The sequence below is a fragment of the Nansenia antarctica genome (genome assembly GCF_963989245.1).
Source record: "Nansenia antarctica genome assembly, chromosome: 6".
Classification (NCBI taxonomy): Eukaryota; Metazoa; Chordata; class Actinopteri; order Argentiniformes; family Microstomatidae; genus Nansenia; species Nansenia antarctica.
This window is the reverse complement of record NC_137676.1, coordinates 41,806,682-41,818,049: the sequence shown is the minus strand read 5'-3', so window position 1 is coordinate 41,818,049 and position 11,368 is coordinate 41,806,682. Positions and strand designations below refer to the sequence as shown.

The 11,368-nt window shown below is 41.1% G+C and overlaps 1 protein-coding gene across 1 annotated transcript; it reads right to left on the bottom strand.

The window, feature by feature from the left end:
• Positions 1 to 272: 272 nt before the first annotated feature.
• Positions 273 to 4,478, bottom strand: znf217 (zinc finger protein 217; the record flags this gene model as incomplete). The annotated part of the gene is made up of 5 exons (XM_080533853.1): positions 273 to 579; positions 708 to 806; positions 972 to 2,426; positions 2,628 to 2,753; positions 3,155 to 4,478. The coding sequence occupies 4 exons, from the start codon at positions 4,476 to 4,478 to the stop codon at positions 709 to 711; spliced, it is 3,003 nt and encodes a 1,000-aa protein (XP_080389979.1). The 3' UTR covers positions 273 to 579; position 708.
• Between the last annotated feature and the right edge of the window lie 6,890 nt (positions 4,479 to 11,368).

The window sequence follows — 11,368 nt, the reverse complement described above, 5'->3', positions numbered from 1 at the left end:
CTGAGGCACATCATCGTCAAGACTCAAATGTTCTGGCTCAGTTGACATGATAGCTACAACAGCTTCATCTCATCACAAAAATAAGAGATTCTTTTAAAAAATCTCTTTAAAAAAGGGTCCCAAAAAATTTGAGGTACTTTGTCAAAATAGGGCTACAGCTTCTAACAGCCAGTTTGTAAACTACTAAGACATCAAGCTATTGGACAGATAAACCCCTACCCATCAGTGCTTGGACAAAAAAATGTAGTCCTTGATTGCTGACTGTACAACCTCTACAATCAGACAGAGCAGCGAACAAACAGACATAACTAACCACAGAAAAGTATGTTCCTAACCCAGGAAGAATGTATTTTTTTCTTTACACAATGTCTAACTAAAACAACCTTTCACATGTGGTGCTCAAACAGCCATAGATCAATACATAGGCAACTAAAGGTAAACTCTTGGTCTGATCTGTTGGTATTTCAAAGATGTCTCTAGGTAGATCACAGAGTCATCTACGGGTCAACACTTTCTTCCATTTCATTTCCATCGAAGTTAATCCATAGAAGATGGTGGAAACATGATGCTCTCAGCATACTGCAAACCAAAAGAGAAAAAGAAGTTGACATGAAGGGTTTGACATTAGCCATATGCAAATAAAAAAAAGACAGGCAAATGGACTATAATGGACCATTACACCTGTTACTGTTGTAATGGTTACATACTTTAGTCGGTGGGTCCACAGCGTTCATTAGTGACAGTGCTGGAATGGTCTCTCCATTGCAGGTTAGGTAGTAGCTGTTGGTAGAGTGATGGTCTAAACCCTAGGTGAAAGGGATGAAACATTTAAATGTTTGTAAAAAGTAAAAAGTGGTTTAACATATGCTTTATGGACTCCTGGAGGACACCTTATAATATTTGCAACTACAATCAGTACCTTAAAGAAATATTAATCATGACCTCAAAATTGTAAAGATTTGAGTAAATACCAGGTCTTGGGTTGGACAGCCCTCCATGACTGGGGTTTGACACAGTGGGGTGGTAAAGAGAGCCTAGGTCATTGGGGCTGTAGGAGCGTAGGATGTTAATCATATTCCAGTCAGTGTCCACCATGCTGCTTCCAGGGGCTGGAGGGGACACTTTTATAGGGGCATAAGACTGAGGCGTTTTGGGAGGAGAGCTTCCTTGCGACAAGGTTTTCACATTTCTCCCTGAGGTAAGGAGTCTGTTAGGATACCCATCCCCTATCCTAAAGCCAAGCACATCAGCAGTATCAGTTTCCCTGCCTGAGGGAGCACAGTACTTGAGTCTCTTGCTGGAGGGTTCACCATTAAAGTCCATTGCGGGTAGATTCCCAAAGCGGCTGGAGAGGCAGAGCCTGGCAGAGTCCGAGGGCCAGATCACACCGTTTCTCACTGTGTAGCCCCTCTGTCCAATCCCCATTCTGTCAACTGAGCTTGGTCTCTCCACAGCGACCCCATCTTTTCTACCACTGGTGCTTGATTCTTCCACTATCTCTGTAAACCTGGACTGGCCGTGAGTGGAAGAGCGAGGCTCCATCATCATCCTGTACCGCTGAGCCTCCTGCCCAGTCTCCCTCCGGGGTTCATTCATGGGGGGCCGCTTAGGCACATTAAGAGGTTGAGAGGACTGTGCAATCTTCTCTGCAGGTTTTGCTGGCTGAGGAATTGGAGATTTTGTCCGGCGTGGATGACTCCTGTCAATCGGGGGAAGCGGGGTGACATCTTTTCCTTCAAGGGCAGGGGGGCAACCAGTGTACCTTTTTTTCCCCAAACCGCCTCTCAAGCCGTTCTTCTTGGTCATGTCTGACTTGTCGTTATGAATCAGCTTTTTGTGCATAAGCAGGACCTCTGGGTGAAGGGTTTTATAGGCACAGGAGGAACAAGCGATTGGGATTAATGCATTCTGTGGTTCCGAGGTGCCCGAGATGGAGAGTGACACTTTTAAGGACAAATTTAATGGGGCCTCAAAGCCCTCCTCATCTTTTATTTCCTTTCTTTCCATCTTCAGGTTAACAGGTATGGGGCATTTTATGTGTGTTGCATCATCAGCAGAAGAGTAAGCAGCCATGGCAATCAATTTTCCATGCTGCTCAGAATTCACTTGGGCAAGGGGGCTGGCAAGCTTGCCGGCACCTATGCTATCAAGTCCATCCTCTGATTTAACTTTGGCACGTAATTTGGTTCCTGGCCCGACCTTGGGAGTCTGCCATAGTTTGGATCTGTTTGGAGCCTGCTTGTCGTCTCTGTTTCTGGAGCATTCTTTGTCATTTGGAGAGGGAGCTGATAACACAGGCTTGCTGGGAGGCTTATTGGGGATCTCAGTGTAAGGTTTGTCCTTGTGATGCCTGTCCAGATGATATCTCAGAGAGGTCTTCTGTGCTCCAGCATAATCACAGTACACACATTTGTATGGTTTTTCACCTGAAATATAGATAGAAATAAATTAGAACATAGAAATGACTGTTCAGATTGAGACACAGCCCCTGAACCCAATTACCTACTGTATACTGTATTTAGAGAAATTCACTTGAATTATAGGCTGCAATAGGCTCTAAACTGACATTTCCCAATATAGCACACTTCCTCAGTCATGACCCCTACAAGCATAACATTAAGGTTTACCTGTATGTGTCCTAAGGTGAATGTTGAGGCAATAGCTAGAACGGAATGTCTTGCCACAATAACTGCATTGCCTTGAGGATGCAAGATTTTTGACCTTCATTCGATAGAAGCCATCTTCACCTTTATCTGTTGAACACAAAGAGTGAATCAGAAGAGATTAATGATGTGGAGAGATCAAGCAGTTCAGAGGAATAGAATGCATGATCCACAAATGAACAGCAGAGGGAGCCTTAGCAAATGTATGTCATAAAATGACCAATAATAATAATAATAATAATCAGCATGACAATCAATCTCAATCATCACAAATGTGGGACACAAAAACATTTGTTTATAGTGAATGAAAAAAGTATAATTCCTAAGAGTTTCTTCCAGTCCTAAGAAAAAGTCAAACAAATGGTCCAGCAAGTTGAGAACTCCAACTATACTATTTATACAATTAAGACACTTTCTTTACTATTAATAATTTTCTTATGACTTGACAGTTATTAGTTATAACCTTCACTGCTTTTCGTCCTTTAGCCTACCTGAATAGAAAGTATCTGCAGTAGTTCCCTCCTCTGAGCCGTCCTCTGAGCCGTCCTCTGCTCCGTCGAGAGAGCCTGCTTGCGACAGCTTTCCATCAATGGAGGCAGTGGGGCTCTCCTCACCCCTCTTGTGCACCCTGGAGTGGAGCACCAGCTGGCGGTACGTCTTGAACGTCCTCCCACAGTCCTCGCAGTGTGTCGGCTTGTCCTTCCGCATCAGGGACCTCTGATCTGGCTCAGGTGATGGGTTATCTCCTCCTCCGGTCTGCTGCTTTGACCTCAGCTCCCTCCTCAGGACTTCTTTAGCAGGCTTGTTGTCACATTGGCCTCCTGACCAGATGTTATTCAGTTCTTCCTTATCAGAGCACGAGTCCTCGTTGTCTGAGCTGTCTCCAGCATCTTGGCCCACTTCTTTAGCTGGATTTGGACCGATTGCTACCTTACCCTTGGTGGCTAGTTGCCAGGCCTGGTATGTATTGAATGGGTCTAGTTGGGAAATCCCCCTGGAAGATCTCTCTGGTTGCATATTATTAACTTCCTCTGATGGGGGGCGAAGCTGAAAAGATTGTAAAAAAGCTTCTTGATTGAGGGGAGATTCAGCAGTAGTCGGTCTGTCTTTATGTTTGTCTTCATGAACCTCTGGTTCTTTATTATGCACTTTGCTGTGTTCTACCAGACTTTCTTTATCTGGAAAGAAAAAGCCACAGGCCATGCACATTTTGTAAGACGTGACGACAGGCTCTGGAATTTGGTCTTGGGTGACATCATTGATAGTGGCTGGAGTGTCAAGGTCCTGCTGGGCCTTGGTCCTGGCCCCAGCCTTGTTCCCGTGCACCCTCATGTGGCTCTTGAGGAACCAGGACTCCTTGTACCGCCGGCCACAGAAGTTGCAACAGTGAGTGAAGTGGTCCTTGTGCTTCCTCAGGTGGGTTTCCAGCTCACTAGCATCCTGTGCAGCCTGACCACATACAATACAGCTAAAGACCTCCTCCTGTTCAGATAGTACACTGGGTTTGGACCGCGCCCTCTCGTCAGGGACCCGGAATTCTGCATCCACACACAGTACGGCTGGCTCGAACAGTGTGGTGTGGTGCTGGGCCAGTATGTGGGGGCCCACATCATCCTGGTGTGTGAAGGTCTGGTCACAGAACATACAGTCCTGGGGCAGGCTACACTCAGCCTGTGGGTCTGACTTCTCAAAAATGGTACTGTGAGGTGTCATACTGGAGCCAGCCCCTGGCATGCTGGCGCTGCTACTATTGAGGAAATCTTGGCCAAGTCCATCAGGACTCTCCACAAAAGGCAGCAATGGGTGAGTCGGCATATCCTCCAAATGTGGTAGTATGCTTGTTTATATCTTTCCTAATAAAACAGAATGGAATATATGTAATCTTATACTTTTAGCAGCAGGCTATGAGCAGATGTGAGACGGAGTTTGGAGGAGCAAATCAAGAGGTAATTTTCAGGATGCCAAGCCCTTGAGAGATCTTTGATTTGACATGTTGAATAAACAAGGAGGGGCTTTTAATGACAGTTACTGGTAGGTGTGCCCATCACATGACATCTTGGAAGGTTACCAGTGATGTTTCAGGGAAGTTAGGTCTTGGTAGGTTGTCTGTGGAATATAAGGAAACAAGTATATTGTTAGCATTATAGCAGCAAGATGAATAGGTCTGATGTTTTTCATAATTAAGAGAATGAGAACCTCGAGAACACAAAGGAAATGGAGTTGTTTCTCATATTGAAACAGGAAATGTGTCCTTTAGCAATCTTCAATACGTAGGCCTACATTTCCTCTTCGTTAAAACAAGTGATGGGGTAGTAGATAGACCTAAACTGAATAAGAGCAGACAGCCTGCAGGTAACTGTGAATTGTAGTTATATGAGCCAGGTACCTACTAAACTGTGTTAATACATTGTCTCCAAATTATAGGCTATGAAAAGCCATCTGAAATGTGGTCTGCCCATGTATTCAAACTAAGCCATTTTGTCAATCAACAGCAGCAATGCTTGTCTAGGCTGTGTGTGTTTAAAATTGGACTAAGTGGAACTGGCCTACTGACATGCCCCAAATGTAAAAATAAATAAATGTTCAGAAAGGATACATAAGTTGCTAGTGCCACAGTGGAGTCACTAGCCTAGAGAAAGTGAAACGGTTCTAGTGTTACACACCTGCAAATGAATTATCTATTCTATTTTGGAATGATCCTGGTACACAGAGATTAGGGTTGGGCCCATATTAGATATTATCAAATATCATAATATTTGGAGTAGGCCTAGGCTATATCATGATATTTGGAAGCTGGAGCACATTGTGATATTGTTCTCTTATAAAATAATCTGTTAAAGTGTTTAAAATTCCAGATATGTGCATAACTACAAGTGAAATCCTGATTTTAACCAAGGCAAAGCACATCCAGCAGTGATAACATGTCTATTGGTTTCACCAGACTAGTTGCAACGCAGCAGTTGTCATTTTTACTCACATAGCATGTCTCCACCATACTTCAGCAGTTAACAATATTTTCATAATTGTGATATAGGCAATATTGTCAATAAGAACAATTGGATACCCTAATAGATATATTAGATATACCCTAACATAACAAGTGAGTCAAGGAACTTGATGGTAAGCCTACATCTTGAGTTAGAGACCTTTAGCTGAAGTTACTACATTGTTAACAAACAAATGTGAAATATAACTCCTAGCCCATGCAATCAGATAAGAATAAAGAAGTAGCTTATCAATTAGTTGGAACCAGAAAAATAACCATTTCAATTGAGTGTCTGACTCTGGTGCCTGTTCAGACAATTAAGGATCAAGACCAGCTGTTGCTTCCCTATTATTGTTCCTCGAAGAAACAATGCTAACATTGCAACCACCATACACTCTAAGAAAACCCTAGGAAAGGTAAACAATATCATACACTTGCATAACAAATTGATACATTCAATATGGTGATCATGGCCATACAGTGAAATCAACCTGGAGTACTTTGGAAAAAGATAGGAAATTAGTTAAGAAATTGTTTGACTATTACTAACTGAATGTTGATGATTTGACAGTTTGACAGCTTGGCAATTACTCCAGATATTAACAATTGCAGGTGAAGAATTCACTTAGCTAAATGTGAAGTTACATTCTGGTAAGCTAAAGCATGGCTAACTGGAAAAACAAGTCGACAACACCATCACTCCAGCGCGTAGCTAAACAGCAAACTACACGTTATGTTAGTCCGATATTGTAATTTGATCATAAAGTAAAGTTTGAGGACTTCTTACTAAAGGTATTCTAAATAAACTGATCGTCACCATTCTTCAATTCGTTCGGTAACCCTGGAGTTAGAGATAGCAGCCGAAGTTGTCGACCGTCTCATAAGGAAGTTGGTTAGATTATGCAGAAGAGAACCATCCCAAACTCGGCTACTCACCGCTGGGTACTCGACAAGTCTTTGTTGTGCCTGCTTTTATATGGATATTTATTCCATATTTTCGTAAGACAGTTTACTAGCATTACTTTATCAAACGTAAACAAATTGGTCTTGGGACACTAACTGTTGGCAAAAGAATTGTGCAAAGACCAATGTATTGTTCCCCAACAGCGCATGTAACCACCGCGTGATAAAAGAAAGACAAATGATGCACTCGTCAAGGTGCTGGTCGTCATCCAGGCGAGACAGGCAACGGTTAGTTTATGACTGGTGGAACCGTGGTGAATTATTATAACTCAGGATTAATAATCAGTTAACTAATGTGTTATAGTCACATAGCAACACAATAACAACTCGTATCGACCGTAACATGTGTTGTTCAAAAGAATAACGTTAAATAGACAATAACAGTCAGAATGTCGACTTGACTGAGATTCTAAATTAATGGCGCTAATAATATACTATTACTTGTTCTATTCAGATTAATTGTTAGCTAGCAATATAAGATGGATAACCTATCCCATCTGATGCTGGCAAATGTGCAGTTATAACGCTAACGACCACTTTACTACAGGAGTCGTTACTGAGTAATAGTAGCTCCAACTATAAGCTGCTGGTTGCCTCGGCTGCAACCAATGAACTTCAGACAGGGTTCATTCGTTAGCCGGCTAGCTAACCACAGCTAACGTTACTACTGCTGTTTCAGATAAGACTTGAGAGAACTCACCACAATACCTACCAATTCAGACTTTCCAGGTTAAATAATAAGATAGCTGTGCCACTGCAATAGTGAAATAAGTAACTACGTGTTAATGTATCGTAGCAAATGCAGAGTAGTAGATAGTTCACCTTGCTATTCAATTGTTTGTCAGTCATATTGTTCGTTTCAGTGTTTGCAAATCCCTCACTGTGCAGTGCAGCTGTTGAGTTCTGAAGCGCGCTCTCAACGACTCTCGCCAGGGGACAGATCGCAGCGCGTGCACACAGCCTAAAAACCCAAAGTCTATGAAAAAAAAAAAAAGGAAAGTCACGTGGCCGTAAATGAACTTAATTAAATCAAAGATTAATTAACTGAATTAAATATAGCCTAAACACTCAAACACAGCCTAAAAGTATTACATTAACCTAGTATGTTTTTGTTCTCTATTGTATTGCGCATTAATGTTAGGCTATGTCTTTATGAAAGGGTGTGTGGGTCATCATTGAAAAGACAGGAACAAGTGGCATGCCGAATGCGATTCTATTCATCATTAGCTTATGTGTTAGGGCCACTGTTTAAATGGACTGTTGCAAAATCATGAAGCCCATTGAATTGCCTCCCCTATTCGAGAGTTGATTTACCTTATACCCCCTACTCCACTTCCCATTGCAATAGAACACTGGGAGCTGGGGGATGGGGACCTACACTTCTGGCAGCTACGTGCGGTAATCCTATTCACTTCCAGGCAGCAGCAGGTAGGCTATTATGGCTGGCTGGTAGTCTATTGAATGATAAAAGTGCAGCAACACATCTCTATGTAACGCAATTACATATCGTTTAAATATTATTCGCATACAATCTAAAATATCAGATTGATCATTGTGGGACACAATGCAAGTTGGCAGCAACCTAGGCAAACTGGGTTGTTTCAAGGTGCATACCGGTAGTAAAGTTGCTCTAGAGACCAAAAGGTTATCAGTATTAACATGATGATATAACATGTAATCATTCTCCTAATTGTATCCTTATAAACAAAACAAAAATATGTTAGGCATGTATAATCATCCATGGCTAAAACCATCACAAAGACAAATATATAGATATCATTATTAGAGTGGACTTGTGATATCTGACCTGGATGGATTAATTTACCAAGAGACAGTTGAAATTCCTTACAACTTTGTTCTGTCTTTATATTGATCACCTTGCCTATTCTTTCCTGTGAGTCACATGCATGTCAAAGCAACTGTAGTTGCCCCTCCTAGTTGCCCCTCCCCCACCCAAACAGCAACTCTGACAACCAGAGAAAGAACATTTGCAGAGGTTCCTAGTTCAATGATTATGCCATTGTATGCTCAAAACACATTTGGAATATGTGTTCATATAACAAGTAACTAGTATTTTCCCCATGAATGATCCCATGGCTGTTTGTATGATACTTTGTATCCTCTTGTGTTTTTGTCTCTTTGTCTTCTCTCTGCTTTCATACATTTTCCTGTAACCTGAAGCACATTGCCCAAATGTATGCAATGTGCTGTATAAATAGCTGGATTTGATTTGATATACTCCTAGCAAAATAATATGGAATATATGGACTTTTTTGATGAAGAGAGTACACTCTTGATCAGCTCTCAATGGCTGAAGAAATGCCTCACACTGCAGTAGTCAGTCAGTGGGAGAGAAAACGCTCAGTTACCAGGCCCAGCTGTCCAGGCTGAAGAACAGTGAACAAATCCACATCGACCGCTGTCAGCAAGCATTTGCCAAAACATCTCCAGCGACTGGCTGGAACAGTGCCATAGATCTCGCCCAGCCTGCATGATCAACACACTGGTGATAGTGTGGAGAGTCACAGCCAACAGGGGTGTCTCCAACATACATACATAGTCTCCTTGTCACAGAACAGGTTAAAGCAAATAACAGTGATAAGAATGTCAGACTTTATGTCTCTACTACAGCCCTCATGTTCAGGGCACTATAAGGAATCCACTCTCCAATATACACTGGTGTTTCTATGTGCTTATTTGATTGTTTATTTGATTGTATTTTATTACAATAATGTTATCCACATCAGTCATTCACATTATATCAACAACCTAATTGATTTTAGTACCACATATACACCATGTGTATATCCAAATAAAACTTTATGAGATTTTTACTATAACAACAACAGCAACCTCTGACCTACACAAATGCCTTAAACATGGCTATGAAGACGATCTACTGCAATCAACAGGTTGCATCAATGAAATAGCAACATTATACAGTACCGTGCGTTAAACATAACATTAGGCACTTGCTTGCCCTGTTTTGCCATTTTGTTACCCTTGTTTTATCCTGAGATAGATGAGATCCTGTCATACAAACAAGTCTAGAATGTTAATCAAAGGCACCACATGTGACACACAGAGGCCTCCCGCTCATTTCCTATTGTTCTGTGACCACAAAGGCTTTGTGAAAAGCTAGCAATCTGGAATGGCAGTATTATGTCTGAGGATGATGAAACAGCCTGTGTATTGCTGTTGCTTACAGGTTGTTTTTCCCTAAGAAATATGCATATCATATGCAATACCATACATTTTCTAGCTCTCATTCAGACTGTGTTTTCTAAAGCTTTTAATTTTTAATTGATTGCACAGAACTAGCTCGATTGCTGGTGACAACAGATAAACATTTGGCAAAACACATAATTCTTCACTTTTCACTGATTTAATCAACTCTGCCTTACCCTTTGATTAGCCTGTGCTGTAAAATATCTGGCAAAAACTCCCAACTGATTGACACTATTACTAAAGAATCAAATGGAAGAACTGGTAGTAGGCCTATAGGGTAGTATAGAGTTGGTGATAAAGGTACACTACTTAGCATAGCGAAACAATGAATGATTTGGTATTCAGCACACAGCACTGATATGTATTGGAGAAATGAGTGGGTGAGGTCCTCACAGTCTGTGTCGACTTGTTTTTTTGTCTTGATGTGTCAGGAGCAGCTGACTGCATTGTTCCCCTCCAGACTCACTGCTCAGCTTCCTTTATCACCATAGTGCTGCGCCTGAAAGACATTGATAATATATAATCTCTCCTAGTCTAACCCATATAGGCTGTCATGATTGTTTATCTTTTTCATCATCAATCATTGAATATAATACAATATAAACAAACAGTGATTTTAGGTTTATTCAGAATGTCCATTTATCAAAGATAGATATAGATAGATAGATAGATAGATAGATAGATAGATAGATAGATAGATAGATAGATAGATAGATAGATAGAAGGTGGGTAAGGAGTGGGATAGGTGAAGTAGGAACAAAGGAAACATGGAAACCAAATAGATTGGTATACAAAATAACACATAACTTAAAAATAACTTTGAATCTGGCACTGCTAGAGGGATGGGCCAGGAGTGCCTACATTTTCTAATGACCAAGAGAGACAAACCACAGAGTACAAATAGGATGTGTGTCAGAGAGATGAACAAGTCTTTTGTCCTGCCATTGAGGTCTGTTCTAAAACCCAAACCAAGAGCTTTTGAAATGGAAACGTAGCTGTTAGATGTAATCTGATGTGGGATGGGGGCTCATAGGTCTTAAAACTGACATGCTCACAAAATGTATGACCCCGAATGGGAAGCATTATGAAATCAAAAGGAAGAATATCTCAAGACTCATATTAAATCATTTAAATGTAAAGTGCCCTGGTTATAAGGAGAGTGCGACTGTCTACTGGAAAGCAAGCAGAAATCTTCACAAGTGTCAATATGTGTCTTGAATAGATAAGTCTATTGTCAGTACTGAGTAGAATCAAGTCAACAACAAATTGAATTACCGGTATTCAAAGATCAGGTGTGTGGAGAAAAATATGTTAATAACCTGTGTGTAAAAGTCAACACTTTAGTTGAACACTGGTCAAGATAATTCAAGATATTTCATGTCTGCTTGAAAAGTTATGCTTAGGGTTGTGTTCAGTGTCCCCTTGTGGCAGAACATTATAATGCATAGGCCGTTAGTTACACTTTTGCCTAGGGTTTTATGACTCCAAAAACATTACATATTTTATGTAATGTCATCATCTTAAGAAT